The sequence below is a fragment of the Leiobunum rupestre genome, chromosome 2 (assembly GCF_980474605.1).
Source record: "Leiobunum rupestre chromosome 2, qqLeiRupe1.1.hap1, whole genome shotgun sequence".
NCBI lineage: Eukaryota > Metazoa > Arthropoda > Arachnida > Opiliones > Sclerosomatidae > Leiobunum > Leiobunum rupestre.
The window spans coordinates 27547159-27573577 of record NC_143385.1 but is presented as its reverse complement, the minus strand read 5'-3'; the positions used below and the strand labels follow the sequence as shown (position 1 = coordinate 27573577).

The window sequence follows — 26419 nt, the reverse complement described above, 5'->3', positions numbered from 1 at the left end:
GTTCGTAAATGCCCCGACTGCCAGCCCTCTTTCACGGGAGACAAATGCTTCACGTGGCACAAAAGGTTCGTGGCGGGTAAAATACCATTATGCGGTCGACTATATCATTGTTCGGATTAATCAAAGCTAATCGATATGGATATACGTTCAAAATGCCCCCACGAATGCGGAGAAATATATTGTTTTTCGTGCTCCAGTTTTAGACCCTCGAACCACTTGTGCTATATACAAATTATTAAAGCGCCACGGGTAAAACCACCTGCCAAAAGATCTCTTAAAAACGTTCCAGAACGGCTCATGGTATTTTTCGATTTCGAGTGCCAACAAACTCGTAGACACGCCGAAAAAAAAGTTGTTTCATTCACGAAGCCGTATTATGTATGGCCGAATCGTGCTGCGACGTGTGCATCGAGAACGTGAATGGTACGCATTGTCATCGCTGCGGCCGAGTTGCGTAACTGACTTTTTCGCGTATTTGCGAACGATGCACAAAGTTAAGGACGTTACGCTCTTAAGTCATAACGGTTCGAACTACGACCACCAGTTACTACTTCAAACGATCATGGAAACCGACGATACGTTTTCCCCCGACGTTATTATTTATGGCACACGCATTCTACAAATTAAACTATTCAATCTGACATTTTTAGACAGCTACTGTTTTATCCCTATTCCCCTATCAAAATTCGCCGCTACTTTTGAACTAGGTGACGCATTCTTAAAGGGTCATTTTCCTCATTTTGTGCTTAACTACGTGCCAAATAATTTTGACGCATCAAGGCCTGATGAAACGAATTTAATCTTAGCCGCTTTGCCACCGCCCGAAGCCTATGGGATCGAAAATTTCAGCGCCACGGACAATTGTTCTTTTCTCAAATGGTACGCGAAAGAATCGAAAGAGCGTGCGACTTTTAATTACGTGGAATCCCTCAAAATATATTGTTCCGATGACGTTCATATACTGGCTTCCGGGGCGCTCCGTTTCCGCGCCATATTTAAAGATCTCTGCGACCTGGATCCTTTTAAAGCAGGCGTGACAATCGCATCCGTTTGCAGCGTTGCTTTACGTAAAAAATTCCTCAAAAAGGACACGATAGGCTTAATTCCGGCGCGCGGTTACCGGCTTTTCGAAAACCAATCTAGGGTCGCGATGGAATGGCTTTCGTGGAAAAGTCACGTAACTGGTGATGTTATAAATTCAGCTCTGAACGGCAAAGAGGAGAAGGTACTCAAGATGAAAGTCGACGGAAAGTGCGGCAATAGGATATATCAATTCTCCGGCTGTCTCTGGCACGGTTGTAGAAGGTGTTACGGCGCTGGAACCAATAGAAACCAAGTTTTGCACGGTAACCCCTACGACACTTTGAATATACGTTTTAATAACACGATGAAAATACATAACCGCTTGAAGGAGCTGGGTTACGACGTTACGGAACTTCGGGAATGCGACTGGAGTAAACAGAAAAGCTCCAACCCCTATATTAAATTGTTTTTGGAAAAATCAAATTTCGCGAAAAAATTTCACGAGCCTCTTAATCCTAGAAAAGCTTTTTTTGGCGGACGCGTCAACACTTTGCGCACATATTTCAAAGTATCGGGCCCAGGAAAGATCTTTTACATCGACATTTGTTCGTTGTACCCCTATATAAACAATATGGGCAAGACACCCATAGGCCACCCCGAAATATTGTTAGAAAATATACCCAATGTTTCTGATTTTGAGGGACTTTTATTATGCGACGTTTTACCCCCAACAAACCTATATCACCCGGTATTACCCTACCGTACCCTGAAGGGGAAACTCGTTTTCGGGTTGTGTAGAACTTGTAGCGAAACGCGCTTCCAGGGTGAGTGTAGCCATACCGAAGATGAAAGACTTTTGAGCGGCGTCTGGGTTGTTGATGAGCTACGAAAAGCAGAACAGCGGGGCTACGTTATCAAGAATAAATACGAGGCATGGAAATACGAAGTGACACAATACGATAAGAGCAACGACTCTGGGGGTTATTTAAAGAATACGTCAACTGTTTTCTCAAGGCTAAACAAGAGTCATCCGATTGGCCTCAAGGATGTGATTCACCCGATGATAAAGCCGCGTACATTAAGGCTTACCAAGTTGCCGAAGGGATCCAGCTTGACCCTACTAAAATCAAGAAGAACGAAGGACTTAGGGCAATTTCGAAGCTACTTTTAAACTCGATGTGGGGTGAGCACGAAATTTTTGATTTGAGAATTATTTACAACAAGAATATACAACTATTTACAAAGAGAATAGGCATTCCTCTAGGGATGATTCGTATACTAATATATATCTCCCCTTTTTACAGGTAAACTAGGCCAACGACCTCTCGTCACGAAAACGGAAATCATCAAAGACCGTAAAAATTATTTTGAACTACTGCAAAATCCTGAAGTAGAGGTAAAGTCAGTCTTAACCATCACCGACGAAGCTATCCTAGTGAAATTGATCCCGTGTAAAGAAGCTAAAGTGCCCCTAAAGCATACAAACACGGTAATCGCCGCGTACACAACGGCACAAGCCCGATTGGCTTTACTGGAGTACTTGGAACAAGTTGGCCAATTAAATTTGTACCACGATACTGATTCACTTTTATATTACAGTCCTAGCGGCGAGCTCCTAATTAAGACTGGTCCCTTTTTAGGGGATATGACCGGCGAATTAACTCCTACGTACGGTCCGGGCAGTTACATTTCGGATTTCGCGTCAGCGGGACCTAAAAATTACAGTTATTGGGTAGAGTCCCCGGTAACTGGCAAACGATTCTCCGTAACGAAATGTAAAGGTTTCAGAATAAATTGTACAAACCAGAGTATCATAAACGGAGATACTTTGAAAGCCATGTTAGGCGTGGGTCTCGATAAACCCGCTGACCCGTTCGTCGTTGATTTGCCCCGACAAATACGCCGTCTGGCCGACCATACTCTAGTTAGTGTAGATTTATTTAAGACGTACCGAGTCCTAATAGATAAAGTCAGAGTACTACCCAATTCCGAGACAGTTCCGTACGTATATCGTTCCCCTGGCACCACAACACCACCGGTGATTTTATTATCAGATTGAGACTTGTACAAAAGCACCCCGCGACCGCGCCTGCCAGCCCTCCCACGACCCCCCACCCCGCGAACGCGCCGCGACCCGTGAGCCACCGATATAGTCTTTTTTATATCTGTATATATTGTTGTTGTTGAATGTAAAAATAAAAACAAACAAAAATAAATCATAAAAACTTCGTTATTATTTATACTTATATCATTATAGTTTTAGACATGAGGCAGACATGATTCCATTTTATCATAGCTGCAACATGATGTTGTGCGGACCGAGTCAAAGCGGGAAAACGTATTTCGCCGAGCAATTAATTAAACAAAGACGAAATGTTCCAACCCAATATCGAAGAGGTTTATTGGCACTATAGCGAGTACCAACCGAATTACGATAAATTAAAAGATGTAATTATTTTTCGCGAAGGACTTCCCGATATTAGTACGTTTGACGGCTCGAAAAAGACGCTTATCGTTCTCGACGATTTGCAGGGAACATCCAAGGGAGAGATTGGACAGTTATTCACCCGCGGGTCGCATCATAGGAATTTATCTGTCCTGTATATTACGCAAAACATTTTTCACCAAGCCCGAGATTCCCGGAACATTTCGTTGAACTGCCATTATTTGATATTATTTAAAAATGTTCGTGACCAAGCGCAAGTACATTATTTGGCTACACAGATTATGCCCGAAAATCCAAAATATCTCATCGAGAGCGTAAGTGACGCAACCAAGTTACCGAATTCCCACGTCGTGTTGGATTTGCAAAAAGACTGCCCCGACGAATACAGAGTCAGGTCCGGCGTTTTCCCCGATCAACAGCTGATAGTCTACGTTCCAAAATTATATCAACCCCCTCAACCACCAGCCTTACGTCAGTCGGTCTAAGATGTCCCAGGTCGTCAGGTCGCACAAAACCACGCTCGTCGCTTTGGGTAAATTGAAAGGCTGTAATCGTCGAGCTCTTTTAAGCGGCGCCGATAAGGGGTTATTAGACGCTCTGTCCGCCTGCGTTCATAATACACTTCGAGGTAATATTCCTCTTACTAAAACCCAAAAGTTAGCTTTGAAAAAACATAAGCATACGCTGAGAAAAATCGCTTCTAATACTTTAACTTGGAAACGAAAGAAACAAATTCTTTTAAATCAGAGAGGGGACGGATTTTTCTCGATATTAGTGCCCATCATTACGTCTATACTAGGAGCGCTAACGGGTCGCTAATATGTTACGTTACGCTAAGAAAATGGTTCTAGTACCGGCCAGTACAGCAACTACAACACCAGCAACCTCAACAACAACAACGGTACCTGCCGTCACGTCGATCATTAATCCAACGGACAATGCGTGGAAGGAAATGGATGCCGAAAAGGAAGATATACTGAAAGATAATAGCACCGATGACCGCACGAAATGGAAATTGTACGAAGAACTACTTAAAAGTCAGCGAGGTTTGGTAAAGAAAACGACACCGGAAGTTGCGCAATACGAATCGTGGATAAATCTTTTACCAGCCGGATATAGAGGGCAAGCTAGAGAATTATTTCAACAGTTGGCTTCGGATTCCGAACGCGTACGGTGGAACGAAAAAGCTGAGGTTTTAATAGACGGAGTCCGTGAAACCAACGCCGATATTGTGGATTTAGTTTACCATACGTTGAAACCCGTCGGTAAACGACCCGTAGACTGGGAAAGGTTTCAAAGAATCGTCGCGCCAAAAGGGTCCGAATCGGTAATCGTTAAAAAGAAAAAAGTTAAAAAGTCTAGTACGCCACTGAGGAAACGATTGAGAAGTGGCAAAGAGAACAACAGGGCTTCGTTTATCAAGACGAAATGGGAGGCTTATTAAAGAAAACTGAACGACTCTTATCCAAAATATATTTCGATAGCAAACATCCAGCTTCTTTCGGCTGCGCTACGAAATTGTACGAAGCCGTGAAAGAGCGTGGCGTGTCTCTCGAAGAAGTGGAAACGTTCTTGCAAGGTCACGACGCTTTCACTCTTCATAAACCTGTCATCAGAAAATTCAAGAGACGTCGTGTGTACGTACATAACCGTTACGACTTGTACCAATTAGACTTATGCGATATGAGATCGTTGGCGCAATATAACGATCAATATACGTTCATTTTAACGGGAATCGACGCTTTTTCGAGAGTCGGGTTCGCCGTACCTCTGAAACGGAAAACCGGGGTGGAAGTCGTTCGAGCCTTAAAGATTATTTTCCTAGAGGGCCTACCTATCAGGGTCCAATTCGACAAAGGCCGGGAATTTTTAAACCTTCCAGTGAAGACGTACCTACGGGGGCTGGGCGTCAAATATTTCACGTCAGAGAACGAGGATGTCAAAGCAGCCCTGGTCGAGAGGTACAACAAAACGCTCAAGGGTCGAATGTGGAAATGGTTTACGCATAACAACACTTATCGATACATCGAAGAGTTGCCTAATTTCGTCCACGCCTACAATCATTCCAAACATAGTAGCATATAGATGGCGCCCGTCGACGTCAATGACTGAAACGTACTTCAAGTTTATAAGAACATATACAAACGTGAAAAGAAATCGACGAAAACTACGAAATGTCGAATTGACGTAAACGATTAGGTGCGGTTAAGTAAGCCCGCGGAGGCTTTCGCAAAAGGATACGATGTCAACTGGAGTACCGAGATTTTGAAGGTCGTCTTCAAGGGGGCCAAGAAACCATTTTTATTCAAACTCGTGGATTTATCTGAGGAGCCTGTTATTGGCCAGTTTTACTATTCCGAGTTGCAACGCGTCGACAAACCCGAGATATTCCAAATGGATCAAGTTTTGAAGAAACGCAAGTCGCGCGGAAAAACAGAATGTCTAGTTTCGTGGCGTGGCTACCCCAGCTCATTCGATTCGTGGGTGCCCAAGAAAGATGTCGTCTCAATTTTACCTCACGTTACCGTCTAACAGCAGCTTAGATACGTTCCCCAATAATACATTAGCGTCTTTCGTGACGCAATTACCGCAACCCATCCAACTGGAAACCGAATACGAAATTGGACTCGTTTCGATTATATATCCGTCCGCTTTTTACAACGTACTCGAGAACGACAATTATTTAGAGTGTCACGTTGAAGACGCGGCGGAACACGATTTTGGCGCTGAAGGAAGACAGGTAGCCCGAGTGAAAGAAGTACCCGCAGGACATTATCAATCTATTGATCATTTAATTAAAGAAATAAACGAAAATGCGCTGTGTAAAGTGGGGGAAGCTTGTTTCGTTCACGACAGCTTAAGCCGAAAGTAGCCGCAAAGAAATGATATTAACCATGAGCGAAGGTTTGAGTAATATTCTGGGCTCGAGACCGGCTTTACGTGCCCTCGCAAATATTCGTGTACACGGATATAGTCGAGGAAGTCGTAGTCGGACACTCTTTAGTTCAACTTTTGAGAATTATCGCCATCGACGATAAAAGAGACGGTTCTCACTTTGAAAAGACGTACATCGCTCCTCATTACGTTCCCGTCAACAAACTTTATTTCGACACTATCCAAATAGATCTCAGAGACGCCTTGGGGAAACCGATCCCATTTCAGTTCGGCAACCTAACGGTGAAAAATCATTTAAGGCCCCGACAATGACGAAGCCTGACGTCCTAAAAAATCGCTCCTGCGTTTACCGAGATGATTACGTAAATCAAGCCGGTCAAGGCGTATCAAAGGTTTATGTTGGCGCTAATTACCAGCGTGGACACGGACAAATTGGTCACGGAATCGGGAGTTTCTTCTCGGGATTGTTTCGAGCCGCTAAGCCTTTTCTAATGAGAGGCTTTACATTTTTGGGTGGTCAGGCCCTTTCGACTGGCAGTCAAATTCTTAGTAACGTTCAAAAAGGTGAGAATGTCAAGTTGGCCGCCAAGCGGAGGGTCAACGAAACTTACGATAATTTAAAACAACAATACGGATCTGGCAAACGTAGACATCGCGCCATTCCTAAACAAACTAAGAAAAGGGCCCCCGCGAAGACCGATAAATCATTAGGAGTTCGGAACGCCACCCGGAAAGTTCTCGACATTTTCAGCTCTCGCAAACTAAATCGTAATGGCCGCCCACTGTCAGGCGCTTAAGAGCGAATTAGATTTGTTCGAATCTACACCGGTTCAGACGTCCATCGAACGAGGAAAATGGATGACGTATCAACCCGTATCTTCGTTACGCGGCGAAGCCATCGAATTCAACGTCTTAAGCGGGGGCGACGAATATCTCGATTTACCTTTAACGTATATGTACCTGAAATTGAAAATCGTCGCCGACGCCGCGGGAACCGACCTAGCAGATGACGACGAGGTCGCTCCGTGCAATAACTTTCTCAACACGTTGTTCAGTCAAGCCGAAGTTCATCTAAACGGTACCCTGCTCTCGCCGTCGGCATCTACTTACGCGTACCGTTCTTACGTCGAGACTCTTCTCAACTATGGCAGTGACGCGAAATTATCCCATTTGACCTCGGCCATGTGGCATAAAGACACGGCGGGGTCTATGAATAATTTAACCACCAACGAAGGTTATAAGACTAGAAAGGCTCTCACCAGCAATTCCAAAGAAGTTGAACTGATAGGACCCCTTTTTCTGGACATATTCAACGTGGAAAAATTCATTATAAATGGCGTCGATCTTCGCGTAAAACTCTCGCGCAGTAAAGCCAATTTCGCGTTGATGGGTAAAGCCAAGGCTGGCTCTGATTATCGAATAGTGATTTCGGACGCTACGCTTTTGGTTCGCAAAGTTCGCGTGGCACCTAAAATACTTCTCGCTCACGAAGCAGCTCTAGCCCAATCATCGGCCAAGTACGCTTACACTAGGACCGAGACGAAAATATTCACTATAAACTCGAGCGTGTTAAGCACCACTATAAATAATTTGCATTTGGGGACTATGCCCAATCGCGTTATAGTGGGTTTACTCGATCACGACGCCTACAACGGTAATCTAGCCAAAACACCCTTTTGTTTCGAACACTTTGACGTAAATAGTTTAGCTCTGTATTCGGATTCCGAGGGTGTCGATTCTAAACCCCTACGGCCCAATTACGCGTCTAATCTTTACGTCGAAGCGTATCACACTTTATTCACCGGAAGTGGCTTGTACTACAAAGACCAGGGCAATCAGATTTCGCTAGCCGAGTACCCTCATGGGTTTTGTTTATACGTTTTCGACCTGTCCCAAGATTTAAGCGCCAGTTCAGTGTTCCACTTCAACCCAACAAGGCAGGGACAATTGAGGCTCGAGTTAGGAATCGCTAAATCGGTACCCCACGCGTTAAGTTGTCTCGTTTATATGGAATTTCAGAGTTCATTTAGAATTGATAAAGCCCGTAACGTAATTGTCGATAATTCATGAAAGGCGGAGACATAATGAGCGAAATGGCCAATACCCAACATTTTCTAGGTGTTTTCCCGTCCGATTTACTACCCTCGAGAATCGACCAATACCCCGCTTCTCTAATAGTTAACTTGGATAAGCATGACGAACACGGCAGCCATTGGATAGCTATATATTTTGACGCTAGGTGTCACGGTTTTTATTTCGACTCATTAGCACTAGGGCTATTATTACCCACCATTAAAAAATTCTTTAAAGACAATTCAGTCAAAAGGCGTCACAATAGACAGCGCTTACAGTCGCTAAGTAGTAAAGTGTGCGGTGAATATTGTGTCATCTATATTACTCATCGAACTAAAAAGAAAAGTACGGCCAACTTCTTCAAGGGTTTTTCCAAGCACCATGAGATAAATGACGTCAAAGCTACTCGTAAATTCAACGGTATAAGAAGGTCGACTCACTGAGAAATAGTCACAGTACGCAAAATGGAATCTCTGATACTGGACTTGGAATACCTCACTACCGACAAGGAACGGTATCTAACCAGTGACCGCGTATTGAAAACTGTTTCGCCGAACTATCGAAGTTCGTTTATCGTGGAATTTGATTATTTAATCGGAAAAACCAAACGGGAAGAAAGACCCGACATTGTGGTAAAGGAACTGGCCGTATGTACCGCCGAGAAAACCCCCGCCTGTTTATCGTGGACATTTGAACCACCCTACAACCAGGAACAGTTACCGGTATCTATTCAACGACAAAACAGTTGGGTCGTAAGAAACCAACACGGTCTAGACTGGACTACCGGACAAACGCCTTATGTTAAATTGCCATCTTGCCTACTCGCGTCTACATCCCTCGCTACCCGGATCTTCACCAAAGGTGCTGTGAAACGTCAGTACTTGGCCGATTTCTTGAACACTGTCATCTACGACTTGGATGATTTCGCCTGTCCCAAAGCCATAAACATCGATAAAACACCGCCTGTGAAGGGTCTATACAACCACCGATCAAATTTCGAACGTAAGCCTTGCGCCCTGGAAAGAAGTCTACTCTTGGCCGATTGGGTCCATCACCACGACGACTCCATTAATATCCAATTACAGTTTCCGTTTTAAATTCTCCCCCTGTATATTTTACCCCCTCAAATAAATATTTTCAACACCTCACGGCTGTTTTCATTAATACATATAAGCAACCGTCTTTTCCACCCGTAGTCTTCAGTAGGTATCATGGAATCTGAACAGAAACGTCTCGAGAGTTTTCGCTGTTGGGAGAATCCGTTTGTCACCAAAGAACAGTTGGCGGAGGCCGGGCTATATCGCGTATATAAAGGAGACGCCGTTCGCTGCGCTTTTTGCAATGGAGAAATGTACGACTGGAAATCCGGAGATATCCCCCGAGTGGAACACGATAAATTCTTTCCCAATTGTGGCAGAGATATAACACCCTTAGAAAAATATCTAAAACCATATGACAACTTAGCATTTACAGTTAAACCACATGAGCTAGACGCTCTTATGGAAATCTTTGTAACACATCTCATTTCAGACACCTAAAACAGTACGCTTTGATACGCTTAACGTAATCTTATGTACCCCGCCTGAAGATCGCCGAAATTACGATTTAATAAACAAGGCACATTTTCAACGTATTATTTATAATGTCGGTAAAGTACTCGAACCTGTATTGCTTAAAAAAATAAATTTGTTTCGATATATACCGTATTTTTATTCATTTGTAGGGGCAGCTGCATTGGGGGTTGAGAAAATTAGGGGGAAAGAATGGAGCTTGTCTAATTGGGCTTTTTAACCTATAGTACATAACCCATAGTACACCAAATAACCTATAAGAAATAACCCATGTCGCTCCCCTTATCTCTCACTTCGACCATTTCCCGCTCCCTCCCTATATATTTGGCGCTGGTTAGTGATTTCCCGCCTAAATTGTTAACATAAAAAAACCTTAAAAAAGACTTGAGGTTATATTCCCTTTAATATGTGTGCATAATAGTTTTTTTTAGAATTGAAAAAAATTATAAGAAAACTAAGTATAATGCTAATTAAATTAATGTTCTCTTTTGAATAAACAAAAATTAAAATAATTTTTCCTTTTTAGGTCAGGCATGTACTTTGAATCTGGAATTCAGAATCATCTTGTTGATAAACATTCGTTTATTCCGTCATTCGAACGAAATCTTGAACAACCCGTAGAAGCTTTAAATATTAAATGCTTTGACTTGATAATCTTAATTCATTTTAGTGTTTGCATGTTCAGCCTCATTACCTTTCTATTTCACATTATTAAAATGCTTTAAGTCATATCTAAACTTATCATATGTAGTTACATGTTATCTCTCAAACGAAATAGAATGTTAACATCAAAGCACTTGATAAGTATTTGTAATTTTTTACTTATTAGTCACGATGTTGTAGCATTGAATTTTGATAGAAAACGTCGATATAAATTATGAATAATGTAGAACTTGTATGCGCCTGGAAAAAACTACCTCGAAGCAGCCATTCACTTTTGGTAAAGCTTTAACTTTTGATATTTGAAGTAAGAAAAAGAACAACGTTAGGACTCAGGAGTAAAACGTTTTTACAATAACGATAACGCAATCGAACACCTTATGTCTTTGGACTAAATCCCAAGTGTTCTCAAAGCCTGTGGAAAATGTGAAACACATAGCAGTGAAACGGTGGTCTCTACTACTTGCAAGAAGTTTACAAATCTTTCTATTTAATAGTCAGCTGAATTTTAGCATTGTGCTCTGCCTTACGAAAGACATTTTAAGAAAATTACTGTTAATTGTTTTGTCTGTTAAATTAATAAATTAATGTATTTGCATTGTGAGGTCATGTAAAGTCAAGTGATCAATTATGAACAATTTAAATAAATACCTTAAAAGCCTCAACGATTTTCTCTTCAGTTAAAAATGTTAATATTTTTAAGAGAAATTCCTCTCTCATTTGTAAAGCATTTATGGCATTGGCGCAATAAGATATAATTAAGCTTTGAAATGTCTTGAACCTGCAAATCAACCTTAGAAAACAATTATCTATATGTATCACACTGTATATAAAACGAAAACCAATCTAGTATTTCTCAAATTGCATTTATTAAGTATATATCTAGAGTGGTTACTTTATGAAATATTTATGATACATCAACCGATTGTTAATATGATAGACTTGCGTTTGAAATTCAAATGTGTACACTAGGGCACACTAAACTTCGATATCTCTGAAACATAAAGGGTTTATTTGATTCTAGATTAATTTTCATCGAAAACCATGTTAACATAGGATTGCTTGACAATTACCATTTATGCGGTATTTAGCATTTTCTTATAAGTTCGTACATTAACTATGCCTTCATTTCCGATGCCGGTTATACAGTACCGCCTAGAACAAAGTTCACTAAGCGAGCGCTCGCTCAAAGCGGTGCTTATGGGGGGGGGGACATGAGCTTGGGCTGCTGCCAGACCCCCGCTTCGCTATAAGCGAGCGCTCGCTTAGTGAACTTTGTTCTAGGCGGTACTGTATGACGCCAAGTAAAACGAACGTCAATAACGTTCCTGTTGACGAAGAGAACAAAAATGTTTTAGGGGACATGAATACTTTAACGATGTGTAACTAATAATATGGCTAGGTCATCTTGTTATAAAGTATTACAACAATGTTTGGCCATCGCTGCCATTTAATTTGGAAAGCGAGCATTATCTTTTATAGAAAAACGTATAAATAACGTCCTGTCACATTGTACTGGAAAGAGAGATAATTCTTAGAATTCATACTTTAAGTAATATAAAAAAACATAATTATAACACTTTCTTATCTCCCTATAATAGCTTTTATAAAAGCATTCTGTTTCTCCAATGACCTTTTCAATCATTCCATAGCTAAGGATTGAAATGACTTCACGAGCTGTTAGTCGTCTTTGGTAGCGTCAGTGACATCTTATTTCAAAGAATAGCTATGATTAGATATAATGAAAGGCGCTTTTTGGCCAAAGAATAATAAATTATTAGAAAAATCATGGTTTTTGTTCTTATTCTAGGGAGCTGTTGCCTCGCGTGGCATGAAGGGCTTTCCACCACCCTCCTACGCATTGTAACCCGGCCACCTGGATTAATGTCTTTAAAAGTCGCTTGCTGACTTAGGTCTAAGGTGGTGCCTTGAGTACTAGCCTAGCTGATTATGGTGAAAGGCGTAGAAACATTAAGCGCCGATTTTTACACAAAACTAAAAATGTATATAAAAATTTCAATTTTTACGACTCTTTCAATTTGGTGCTACAGGCGGGCGCCTGTATTAATTACGCTTCGCAACGTCACTGCTTGCCAGAATTTTTTTGGAAATAAGGATGTCACTAGTATTGTTATTCGGAAACTTCCGATTAAACAATCACTCCACTACTGCCTATCACTAATCGTTTAGAGTGATATTGAAATTGGTTGTTTACTAATGATTATACGTATAGCACAAGGCCATATTTGTTGCTGCGGTACTTTTAAAGGTTAAGCAGAGCAACGTAGACGTCTGATGGTAAACTTTAATGTAAAATCTTTCGTAACACAGTTGATTCGTACACTGTGCGAGCGAATCGTGGAAAATCCCATTGGAACCTTTAAAGTTAATCATATATTCCAATTAAAGTTCTTTTTGGGGTCATTAATTAAGCACTCTTCGTCTTTGCGCAGTTCCACGACTTGGCTTTGTGACTACCCTTCGCCAATGTCTGTTTTCCGGAGGACATCACTTAGCAACTCTGTCACGAAACTGTTTTCCATTATTCCCGTTCAAATGAAAACACTTTTAACATTGACTATCAGGATCCTACTGCTGATTTATTGAAAGGTGAGATTCAGCCAAACAATATTACCGTTTTACTTATAATACTATCAGTGTGAATATAATTTCGAGGGTTTCGTCAGAATTTTACATAAATGATTGGGTAAATAATTCGTAAAAGTGATATTATTTAGCATTGATTATTGTTTGCACGTAGATTAGCCACCCCAATTTGGTACAGCAGACAATTGATTTAATAATCTACGATTCAGACTATCAAGTGCGCTTAGCTATTTCTAACACCAAATCCTCCTATTTCAAGAAATTCAAGTAGGAGCATAAAGCGAAACAAAGAACTCCGAATGCTACTCTTCAGTTAATAAGTAATGTCCCAATTGTCAATACATCATAACTGAAATTTGGTATGAAACGTAGTCCCCTGCAGGTACTAGGTTTGGAAAATAGTATAATATATTTTTATTGATTAAACTGCTTTATTTTGATTGTTCATGTTTTGCAAGACACGATGATCCTCGAAATTGTGGTTTCATTTCTAAAATAGCATAATTTCAACGGTGCTATTATTGATTGGGCATACCCTGGTTCCAATTCTAATGAACTAGACCGTGGTACGTATGGGGAAGTAGTCAGGGTATTTAAATAATTGTCTTTTTAATTGATGTAATTATCTAAAATCATCTTAGGCTAGCTTTTTCCTAGAGTGTTTTCGTCTTTGGACCGATGATCACGCTCTTCGATTCACAAAAGTTTTTCAATTATACCAACCTCAGCTGCGATACACACCCCGGTCAATGCTCGCAACTCTGACGCTCGATCGAGATATGCAACGAACTACTCAAGGGCAACGTCTTCCAAGTCAAAGTGGTTTCGGCCGTGTCCACAGAACATCGTATCGATGTTGCCGAAGTTGTTTAAGTTCTTAAAGACTCTGAGAACAGTTGTGTGACTAGGGCTAGAGTTGAGAACAGTTGCGTAGCCAGGGGGGGCACAGGGGGCACAGGCCCCACCCCGAAAAGTATGGTCGTACGTACTAATATTTTAATTTTTTTACATTTTATTCAATGGTGTCCCCCCCCCCGAAACAAAATCCTGGCTACGCCACTGGTTGAGAAAACCATTTCTGAATAATTGGCTTACGCTACGGGCGTTCCGGTTACTTACACCCAGAAATAGCTCGAGCATATGGGTGCGTTGTACTAAATAATAACGAGGCATACTTATCTTGAATTGATAATTTCGAATCGTGATTTTATTTCGTAGTGGTACAGCTTTAAATAATAATGGAATTTTTTTTAATACAAGATGTAATTTTTTTGGAAATTCCAAGTGGTTAATTCCAACATAGAAACATTTTTCTTAATTTTTTATTAACATAAATGGGAAAAAAGCTCTTGCCTCCTACGACCAACTTATTTTTTGCGACCCCCATATTTCATTGAAAAATAGGCGGATTTTAACCAAACCAAGTTTATTCTAAATATTAAGAGTCTGCTCATTCCATTTCTCATTGAAACATTTTGTCGGGTAAAACATATTTTTTGTTCCAAAAACCATGGAAAATGCCTTGATTAAAATTTTAAACGAGTTCTAATCATGGAATACCCCCTGAAATTTTCGTACTTCTGCAATACATAGTTTTTGCGAAAAACGCTTGTATCGATCAATTTCAAACACGCTGTACAACTGCGTTTACCCACGAGGTAGGCAAACTGAATCCGTATTTAAAAATTAATATTTAGTAACGCTAGTGTTATTAGTTTTAGTGAAATACTTATTTTTTTACATTAATATAAATCAAGAATTCTATAATACGACAGTTTGATATAAAAATATTGAGACTGGTCATAAATATTACAGTAGGGAAGTTTTTCGAATTGCGTTACGTCATCACTGTAGATTTATTAGTAGACCTCGTTATTAGGGGAAAATATTTATCAGTGGTCAAATAACCTTCGTGACGGCACCGTAAGAATCGCTTTAGGGGCTCTATAGTGCCGCACCTTAATTGGGAAATGGTCAGCGAGCGCCCATTGGCCTGTGAATCGACGTTTTTCTTATACTTTAAATTCCTTTTAATCATCATTACAAATTGGACTAAACGATAGCCTGAAAAGCAAAACTGTAAAAAATAGGAACGTTGTCGATTGTTTTTATTGGACTTGACCAGACCTTTGCCAAAAAAAACCCGTGAACGTAAACTAAAAATAATTTAATTTCCAGTTAAAAGTGACTTAACTGTCTTCTCTAATACCTGTCCATTCTTGGCCGAAGATAATGACACAGGAATACCTATATGTGACCTCCTTTACTCAGCGTAGCAGAACTTTTTCCAGTAATGAATTTCTACTGTCGGCTGAATGACTTTGTTGAGACCATCCGCAGAAATCATGGTCAAATTTGCCCGATAGGGGGAGGAACAACTTCGCTTCAATAGGCCGATAAAAATATTATCCTACGAGGAGACTTCCCATCAGTACTTCCCCCGCGTAAACCTGCGAAAAAGAGGATTTCTCTGATTGGTCGGATTTTACGGCCAACTTCGACGATTTTTTTGCAGTCTAACGAATTCACAATTCGCGAATCGGCAAGTTTGAAGCGATGGATTCTCCAGAGAAAAGGTTTGTTAATGTTTTTGAAAAATGTAAATTAAATAACATTTAAATAAAATAGCAAACAGACACTCCAATTCCAATTAGACGATTCATTTAATATTTTTAACTTATAATTTACTTGCGAATCATAAGAAACGTTCGCGTAAGGCCACGACTCTTACTCTTCCCACAAAAATACTGCAGTAGACGAAATTTGTTTTTAACGTTTTTTATAGTTTTGATATATGTACATAGATGGCGCTGCTGTTGAACACACGTCACCGACTTACTTCCCCTTTACGAAATCCTCTAATAGTGAGGGAAAGAGAACAACTTAGGCGAATTATTTTTATCGGCCTATTGCGGTGGAAGACGTTAGTTTTAGATAACAATTGAAATACTGTTCTTATCGGATTTGTTTTGGCTAGTAGGAGCTCGCTCTTTCAGTATGAGGGGATTGAGAGTAACGCCAAAAATCGTCTCACAATATTAATTACCTCTAGTATAAATAAATTCATTATTGATTTAATCTCGTAATTGTTTTATCGATATTTAACTTATTACATTTATGAGTGCCAGCATACTGATAATATCTTTAAGTTTATTGTTTCTTAATATTCATTAATTAATCTGTTTTTTAATAAAACAATTGCACGCGAATTGAACGAGGGGACAATTGGTCCAGGAAAATAAATAATTAAATTTAATCAAGAGTACATAAATAATATTAACAATTATCCGTTAGGTTATTCATTTTCTCTTGTTTCTCATTAATAAAATTTACAAGGAAATTCCAATCTTGTTGATGGCGAAAACTAATAAACTCGTCAGAATTCCAGATGCGACCAAACCAGATTTGCCTGGAAAGAAAATATCATTATTATACATTATTTACTTACTAAAGTGATCATAATAAACAAACCATTAAATTTTTAATATCAATTAAGAGGAGCCGGGTTCAATCTCAACTTGCTTAGGTAATACTTTAAAGGCCTAGGATTTCTTCTGCCGGTTTTCCCTTAAGTTTTCTTCCCGCCACGCAAATATCCCGGTGGTACGCCAACCGCAGAACACGTTGGCCAACCACGAGGATATTTGTGTGGCGGGAAGTAAACTTAAGGGAAAACAGGCAGAAGAAATCCTAGGCCTTTAATTCAGTTAGTAAATTAGCCAACTTAAGAGTTTTTAGAAATCAATTTTAAAATATCAACGAAACGTTTTCCTAAGTGATATTGGAAAGTTATTATAGAACTGGCGTATTTCAAAACGTTGTAATATATTAAATCCCTTAATTTTAAGCAATTCATGAATCAATACAAAGAATGATGAAACATGGAAAAGATGGACCCTAACAGAATTTAAAAATTGCAAAACTTGGGAGTTACTCGGAAAAATAGGGCTTTGAATTCGTAAATAAATAAAAGATTCAAAACTCGGACCAAATAAATCTTTAAGTCAAAAGAAATTGAAAAATATAGAAAATTGGCAGAATTTGCAACGATAGACCAGTTTCGCCCTATTTGAGGCTAATCAGCACAGTGTAGGGAATTTGGAATCCTTTGCGTTACTACGCAACGAGATTTGAAATTTTAAATAGTTAAGTTTAGCTTATCGTTTGGGTTTGTTTTTTGAAACCCGGGGTAGTTTCAGTGTAAGAACTTGACGAATCACGGCAGTGAATAGTTCGGAAGCGGCTATTTTCATTTATGACCCCGGTAAGTCTAGGCCAAAAAGATTAATTTTATATTTTGAGGCCGATGTGCTATTCAGAATATTAAAAAGTTTATCACAGTTTAAAGACGTCTTAGCACTTAATAAATTATAAAAATTTGTGAATGAGTCGCCGATATAAAAATAGGTAGGGAAACCCCTTCAAATTAGTTAGTGTAGGGAGCTCTTGGCTCTCGTGGCTTGCAGGGCTTGCCACCACCCTCCTACGCATTGTAACCCGGCCACCTGAATTAAAGGCTTAAAAAGTCGCTCGATGACTTAGGCAGAGCGTGGTGTCTTGGGTATTTGCCTAGCTGATTTTTATTATTATCATTATTAAATTACAAAAAAACCTTACCCTTGGCCTGACCCAAATTATCTAAAGCTATTTATAATTTCTCGCAACAAAAGAGTTAATACTGGAAACACCCCACCCCCGTTATAAATATACTTTTGACGACCCTCAGATATAAAAGCACCATAAACCTTAAAATCATGAAATTTCGTTCAAAATTATTGTGTACATCTGTTTCAAAATTTAAGGTTGGGCAATTCCTTACAAAAAAACGTAGGTATTAATGAACAAACATTTTGGTGCGCCTCTTTCCAGCCCTAGAACATTGTGCGTACAACCGAATGATGGAAACTATTAAACAGTTTTGTTTTTGGATTAAATAAAAGTTAAAATTTTTTACTTCAGATACTGCACCTAGAAAATGGCTATTTATACCTCAATTCAAAATAGCTATCTTAATCTTCAAAAGGTTTATTGCACAAAAAAAAACACATTTTGGAAATAATAATAGTAATTACCAAAAGTAATTTCCAAGGCACCACTTGGGGCCCACGTTAGCTCACGACTTGTACAATACCGGATGACAATGCAAAGGAAAATGGCAAGCCTTTCAAGCCCCGTGAGCCATTAGCTCCCTACACTTACTATTAACATTAACCTCAACAAATTTTTTTGGAAGGAGAAACCGATTACTTCCAAATGCAAAACGGAATTTCAAATAGCCGATCAACTAAATTTGAGATTAAGCACCTCTGCTGTGAAGTCACCAGCGAATTCTCCAGAATTTATGTCGACAACTTTTGGGAAAAAAAGCGATGTATTTTAAACGTTGAAGGTTCTTACCATTCTCAACCCTTGTCCAAGGGAAATATTCTCTGCGACCTCCTTTCAATTGGTACGGTGAGACATAAATGTCGAACCCAGTTGAGTTCTTGGCCTTCTTCAAAATGTAACTGGTAGTTCTATTATTCGTTAACGTTTCGTTGGTGTATGCACTCCATATTTTCTTGTCCGATCGAATTCTTCGCGTAATTTCGAAACCATTGATCGTGAAGGTAGTGTTCTTCACCGGAGCAGTCCACATGACGGTTACTTTTTCTGTTTCAGCAGAGCAGTTCACATACCTGAGTGATCCAGGCACTACGATCGAAATACAATTTTATAACATAATATATATTTTGTAACGTGCTATTGCGTTTCGTAATAAACTTACATTTTGGTCCGAACTGTGTTATTACGCATTTCTAAATTAAAATAAAATATATTACTAATAATTTGCCACCGAAAACTATCGCTTCGCCCTCTATTCGCTGCGGTGATAAACAAGTTAGCTCGATTGTATTTAGGCTTAATTAAATGAAATTAAGGCTGTGAAAGGTTATTATTTGCATTAAATAATAATTTTCTGTGTCCTCCATGGTAGTTTAATAGCATCCAGATTTATCCATTTTGCTCTTATTTGATTCAAGCAAAGCAAAATCATGGGCGCTACCTTTTAAGCACCACCGAGACTCGTTTCGATCTGGAAAAGTGACCGTGTTATGATAAGTATCTGAACTATTTCGTATAGACTATTTTCGGTATAAAGATCAATATAAGATTTGGAAGCAAAATGCCGCAATTTAATTTATTCGGTACACTCTTCAAAGGCAAAGGTTAACTAAACTGTGATTTTGAACCCGTTTATTCTGCTTGATAGGCCCCTGTTTTTAACCCGAGCCACCGATGCTTCGCCAAGTCACTGCTCGTATTGCGTATATTCTCTCGCCCTGACTTTAATTATTGTTAATGGTATTCAGATAATGAATTTGCCTTAGACTGTGATTACAAATTTTAAATGCTTGTCCTTCGCTTGATTTGAATTTTATTGTTAAGGGTTCGTTCACGTGTTTGCAAAATAGGTTAAGTAACATATAATTCATTGTTTTGAAGGTTTGGTTTTTATAATTTTATTCAAACAACCGGTTTATATGGACATTTATTAAAATCTCTGCATTTTTTGTACATACTCTTTGTTTAATAGTGGTGACTCTATTTTATAATCCCCGTCATTCTTGTACTAAAGCAATAACACGTTAAATATTATTTTTAATTTACATTTCGAGTATAAAAACCGTTCAGTTTTCTCTCATTATATTTGGAACGACTAAAAAGGATAAGACTTTACTGCTGCAAAACATTTTACTTTATCTTGATAGCAGACGTTTCACATTAGGTTACGTTAACCCCTGTATAGATTACCCTTTCGGCTGGTAAGGTGTGGATAGGTGACAAGCGATGACCTCGCAATCGTGCGAGGAGAGGTACTATTTGGGGTTTTCCAACTTCTTTTTTAGTTGTAGCTGAAAATGCCCTTATCTACACTAGATATGAAATCCCGACTGGGCGACTATTTCTAACTAAAATGTTTTTGTAAAAGTTGAGATGCTTAAAAAGCTTAAGTCGATTTACTTGGTTTTGAAGCTATCTTGGTGTCTTTTTATAAGGTGCGATGATTAGATATAGTTTTAAAGGTCACAGAACGCGATAAAACCTCCGCCCACAAAATATTTTTCGAAAAACATTTGGAAGGAAAAAATAATTATCCGATAAGACAACCCTTGACGACACCTTTATAGATTTTTATGCTTTAATATTTTGCGAGGGGCTTCCATTTTGCGTGCGCATTAATCATAGTAAAATTATTAAATCAGGGTAATCGTGATTAAATCCAGGTAATAAAGATTAAAAAATCGAATCACGATTTAATCAATATAATCACGATTTAAACGATATTTAGTCATTCTATTCAGGATCTAATTATTAATCAGGATTTAATCATTTAATCAGATTTAATCATTTTTAACAGATTTAATCATTTTAACCACGATTTAATCAATATAATCGGTCGAATCGATATTTTATCGAGCGTGGTAAATACGAAATAGTAATTCTAATCACATATTAATTTTTTTCTAATCAACTCGTTCTAATCACGCACAATTGACGGGTTTTTAAATTCATTTTGCGCGTGAGAATACCTCTACATGTTATGGTCATAAAAGCACGCAAAGAAGGCTGTGTGCCCAAGACATGTACCTGTAGTGTCACGCGCTAAAACTTCATTTAAAAATCCGTCAATTATAATCATCCCAAGCACCAATATAATTATTATGATTCTCGTTCTAATTTATAATCGCCATTTAATTATACTAATCACGATTTAATCATTAAATCATGGATAAATCCGATTTAAACATTATAATTACTGATTAAACATGATAATCGTTATTAAATTGAATTTAATCAGAATAATCACGATTAAATCGTATTAAATCTCGAGGGGTGCGTCGTTAGTCAACCAAGTGACCTGCCACTCGATATTTTGCGTAATTTGGAATATTAGTTGAGATGCGGAAACTACTCTTATAATTAAATTTCAAAAGTAGGTGGAAATGCCATTATCTTTTCTTGTGAATATACAATTCCCTTGGTCAAAACGTCGTCTGCTACTTCGTCTTTTTTCCCACTCTCACGAGGTTAATTTAAGACGACGTTCTTTGGTTTTAAATTTTATTCGTAATTTACTTTATATAAATAAATTTATTTTGCAATTTATCATTGGAGTAAATACGGCCCACGAAGAGCCCGCAATGTGAGGGCCCTACGGCTCTACGGGCCCCGTAAATCTTAGGAATCTATGGGTTAAGTATCCACTACTCCTCTATAAAGCCAATGATTATAAAGGCCCCCAATTGAGATTCGCGGGCGGGTCCGGAGATTAAGTTAGGCCACCGTAATTTTCTGATATTTGCAATTTAGTCGTTTAAAAAGTGATGGTTGTAGTTGACCTGTAATCAACCTTTATTTTTAAATTGAGTGATTTGCGCGCAGAAAACCAATATTGTTTATTCACCATATCAGAAACTAATATTGGTAAACATTATAATTCTTAATAGGAAAAAAATAAAAAATAACTCTAACAATTTTAACAGAGGAAACACAAGGACTTTTTCAAACTAAAATTATTTCAAATTGAACAAGACGAACGGGTCGAAAGCTCACGTGATTTTTAAATATGTAGTTCATTTATTTTTAAAGGTCCGTGTGTTTCCTCCGTTAAAATTGTAATCAATATTGGTAATTTACCGGAGGGGTCGGACACTTGCCATTATTTTGTACGGGATTTCGGGATTTCGTAGAGATTTTGGCGATTTTATCATTACTTTTTGAAGTGATTTTGGGATTTCAATGTTAATTTACCATAGAGAGAGTTAAAAGATTTTGCGATTTTAGACAAAGTTTACGGGATTTTGTTCAATGTCCGACTCCTCGAATTTACCAGGTCATAAATCGATTCTAGTCATTTACCAAGCCAGAAACCGATGTATTTACCAAATAAGAAATCGATAATGGATATTTGCTAGTCTAGAGACCAATATTGGCTATTTATCAGATAAAAAAACGATATTGAAACCAATTAAGAACCCGATATCGGAATTTTTATCTTTTCGAACAAATTTACCGCATTAATAACTAAACTAAAAATGTATTCGTTAAAGAACCGAAAGTGATTTTAGCTGCATGTTAATTCACCGGAAGTTTTATCTTAGAAGTATATTCATTATGGGACACATGGCTACGTTCAATAACGCTCAACGGTGAGTTCGTTGAGCATTTTGGAAACCGGTATCTTACTATACGGATTTCAGCGAAATTTCGTTTGACGTCACGATTATCATCTGATGACCATCGGAATCATCGGCGTGAAGAGCAGGTTTTTCCGATGACTGACGTCATAGTGATGTAATGGGGATTATGTGCAATGGCGTCTCATAATCAGTCATTCTCAGCGGGATTGACCTAGGCTTAGCAGTATTTTCCAAATACAATAGTAATTGCGATTCCCTGATTTATTTTTTTAGATAGCTTTTAGGGTGTACCAAATTAGTATCGTTTTCTTTTAATATATCATCATTAACAAGTTCATAATCTAATAGAAAAAACAATTTTCTTTTTCGCTTATTTTCATGACCAGAAAAAGTAGACGACGCCATTGAGCTAAGAAACCGGACTTCAAAATAAACCGTACAGTAACACCCTACGTCACGTTGGTCAACGGACTTTTTTTAAGAAAACGGATTGAATCCGTTGAGCAATCGTTGTGCGTTACTGAACGTAGCCAATTAATATTGAGTTGTCTTCAAATAAATATAGTCAATTTCAATTTCAGAGCGCTCTGGGTCGGTTTTAGATTTCCATTTCTATCTGAGATTACGTTACGAGAGTGATCGAAGAGCGCTCCCAGATCTATCTGGGATTACTCTGAGAGCGGTTAATGGAATTCAGCGGTTGATTTTTCATAGTGAAACATATTGCTAATTGACTATTTAGCGCTTTTTTTGGGGTAGATAAGGGATTTAAATAAGATATTTACCTGCTTCGACGATTTGGCCAGCGTTACAGATGCAACGCATAGTAGGAAAAAAACGCAATACTGATTCATTTCGGTGGACAATCAAGTTTCGTTCGACTTTCCTCTGTTGCCAACAAAAGATATTGAAGCTGTGAAAACAATTCCTCTAAAGCTCCAATTTCAAGTGCTTTATCTTTGAACAGCTATCGGCTGCGGCGCATTGCTCACACTGAGATAATGACACGTGTATATTACGAAATAAGGCGTAGGCGGGTTTCTTTCGTAAGAGACTGCTTAATCATGGGAAGACAGCTAGTTCAATATAAGCTTGTATTTATTTCTATTTAGGGTGAATGACTAACAATTGTAAGTTGAGGCGATCTTGGTCTACCTTTCCCAGACAGGAAAGATGAGTGGGTGATGAAAGAAAAACGTAACAGCCGCGCCCTTCAATCGCGTCGGGTTTTAGGGAGCCAATGAGATACCGGGCTTAAATGATTGGTCTTAGGGAACCAATGAGATACCGGGCTTAAATGATTGGTTTTAAGGAACCAATGAGATACCGGGCTTAAATGATTGGGTTTAGGGAGCCAATGAGATACCGGGCTTAAGTGATTGGTTTTAGGGAGCCAATGAGATACCGGGCTTAAATGATTGGTTTTAGGGAACCAATGAGATACCGGGCTTAAATGATTGGGTTTAGGGAGCCAATGAGATACCGAGCTTAAATGATTGGGTTTAGGCAGCCAATGAGATACCGGGCTTAAATGATTGGTCTTAGGGAGCCAATGAGATACCGGGCTTAAATGATTGGGTTTAGGGAGCCAATGAGATACCGGGCTTAAATGTTTGGGTTTAGGGAGCCAATGAGATACCGGGCTAAAATGATTGGGTTTAGGGAGCCAATGAGATACCGGGCTTAAATGATTGGTCTTAGGGAACCAATGAGATACCGTGCTTAAATGATTGGTCTTAGGGAACCAATGAGATACCGGGCTTAAATGATTGGGTTTAGGGAGCCAATGAGATACCGGGCCTAAATGATTGGGTTTAGGGAGCCAATGAGATACCGGGCTTAAGTGATTGGTTTTAGGGAACCAATGAGATACCGGGCTTAACTGATTGGGTTTAGGGAGCCAATGAGATACCGAGCTTAAATGATTGGGTTTAGGGAGCCAATGAGATACCGGGCTTAAATGATTGGTCTTAGGGAGCCAATGAGATACCGGGCTTAAATGATTGGGTTTAGGGAGCCAATGAGATACCGGGCTTAAATGATTGGGTTTAGGGAGCCAATGAGATACCGGGCTAAAATGATTGGTCTTAGGGAGCCAATGAGATACCGGGCTTAAATGATTGTACTTAGGGAACCAATGAGATACCGGGCTTAAATGATTGGTCTTAGGGAACCAATGAGATACCGGGCTTCAATGATTGGGTTTAGGGAGCCAATGAGATACCGGGCCTAAATGATTGGGTTTAGGGAGCCAATGAGATACCGGGCTTAAGTGATTGGTTTTAGGGAGCCAATGAGATACCGGGCTTAAATGATTGGTTTTAAGGAACCAATGAGATACCGGGCTTAAATGATTGGGTTTAGGGAGCCAATGAGATACCGAGCTTAAATGATTGGGTTTAGGGAGCCAATGAGATACCGGGCTTAAATGATTGGTCTTAGGGAGCCAATGAGATACCGGGCTTAAATGATTGGGTTTAGGGAGCCAATGAGATACCGGGCTTAAATGATTGGTCTTAGGGAACCAATGAGATACCGGGCTTAAATGATTGGTTGTAAGGAACCAATGAGATACCGGGCTTAAATGATTGGGTTTAGGGAGCCAATGAGATACCGAGCTTAAATGATTGGTCTTAGGGAACCAATGAGATACCGGGCTTAAATGATTGGGTTTAGGGAGCCAATGAGATACCGGGCCTAAATGATTGGGTTAAGGGAGCCAATAAGATACCGGGCTTAAGTGATTGGTTTTAGGGAGCCAATGAGATACCGGGCTTAAATGATTGGTTTTAGGGAACCAATGAGATACCGGGCTTAAATGATTGGTTTTAGGGAGCCAATGAGATAATGGCCTTAAATGATTGGGCTTAGGGAGCCATTGAGATACCGGGCTTAAATGATTGGTCTTAGGGAACCAATGAGATACCGGGCTTAAATGATTGGTCTTAGGGAACCAATGAGATACCGGGCTTAAATGATTGGTTTTAGGGAGCCAATGAGATACCGTGCTTAAATGATTGGGCTTAGGGAGCCAATGAGATACCGGGCTTAAATGATTGGTCTTAGGGAGCCAATGAGATACCGGGCTTAAATGATTGGGTTTAGGGAGCCAATGAGATACCGGGCTTAAATGATTGGGTTTAGGGAGCCAATGAGATACCGGGCTAAAATGATTGGTCTTAGGGAGCCAATGAGATACCGGGCTTAAATGATTGGTCTTAGGGAACCAATGAGATACCGGACTTAAATGATTGGTCTTACGGAAGCAATGAGATACCGGGCTTAAATGATTGGGTTTAGGGAGCCAATGAGATACCGGGCCTAAATGATTGGGTTAGGGAGCCAATGAGATACCGGGCTTAAGTGATTGGTTTTAGGGACCCAATGAGATACCGGGCTTAAATGATTGGTTTTAGGGAGCCAATGAGATACCGGGCTTAAATGATTGGTCTTAGGGAACCAATGATATACCAGGCTTAAATGATTGGTCTTAGGGAACCAATGAGATACCGGGCTTAAATGATTGGGTTTAGGGAGCCAATGAGATACTGGGCTAAAATGATTGGTCTTAGGGAGCCAATGAGATACCGGGCTTAAATGATTGGTCTTAGGGAACCAATGAGATACCGGGCTTAAATTATTGATTTAAGGAAACCAATGAGATAACGGGCTTAAATGATTGGTTTTAGGGATCGAATGAGATACCGGGCCTAAATGATTGGTTTTAGGGAACCAATGAGGTACCGGGCTTAAATGATTGGTTTTAGGGAACCAATGAGATACCGGGCTTAAATGATTGGTTTTAGGGAACCAATGAGATACCGGGCTTAAATGATTGGTTTTAGGGAACCAATGAGATACCAGGCTTAAATGATTGGTCTTAGGGAACCAATGTGATACCGGGCTTAAATGATTGGGTTTAGGGAGCCAATGAGATACCGGGCTTAAATGATTGGGTT

At 39.4% G+C, this 26419-nt stretch overlaps 3 protein-coding genes across 3 annotated transcripts; 2 read left to right on the top strand and 1 right to left on the bottom strand.

The window, feature by feature from the left end:
- The first annotated feature begins 484 nt into the window (after positions 1-484).
- Positions 485-3954, top strand: LOC149957247 (uncharacterized). The gene is made up of 5 exons (XM_090166923.1): positions 485-1969; positions 2038-2206; positions 2328-3024; positions 3281-3420; positions 3491-3954. The coding sequence occupies exons 1-5, from the start codon at positions 485-487 to the stop codon at positions 3952-3954; spliced, it is 2955 nt and encodes a 984-aa protein (XP_090023049.1).
- A 3181-nt stretch (positions 3955-7135) lies between these two features.
- Positions 7136-8434, top strand: LOC149957246 (uncharacterized protein F54H12.2-like). Its single transcript, XM_090166922.1, has one exon. It carries the CDS (start codon positions 7136-7138, stop codon positions 8432-8434), a length of 1299 nt encoding a protein of 432 aa, XP_090023048.1.
- An 8070-nt stretch (positions 8435-16504) lies between these two features.
- LOC149957245 (uncharacterized) lies at positions 16505-23410 on the bottom strand. Its single transcript, XM_090165502.1, has 4 exons — positions 23246-23410; positions 19043-19073; positions 18673-18969; positions 16505-16684 (listed from the first exon to the last, which is right to left on the bottom strand). Exons 1-4 carry the CDS (start codon positions 23312-23314, stop codon positions 16605-16607), a joined length of 477 nt encoding a protein of 158 aa, XP_090021628.1. The 5' UTR covers positions 23315-23410; the 3' UTR covers positions 16505-16604.
- Positions 23411-26419: the final 3009 nt, after the last annotated feature.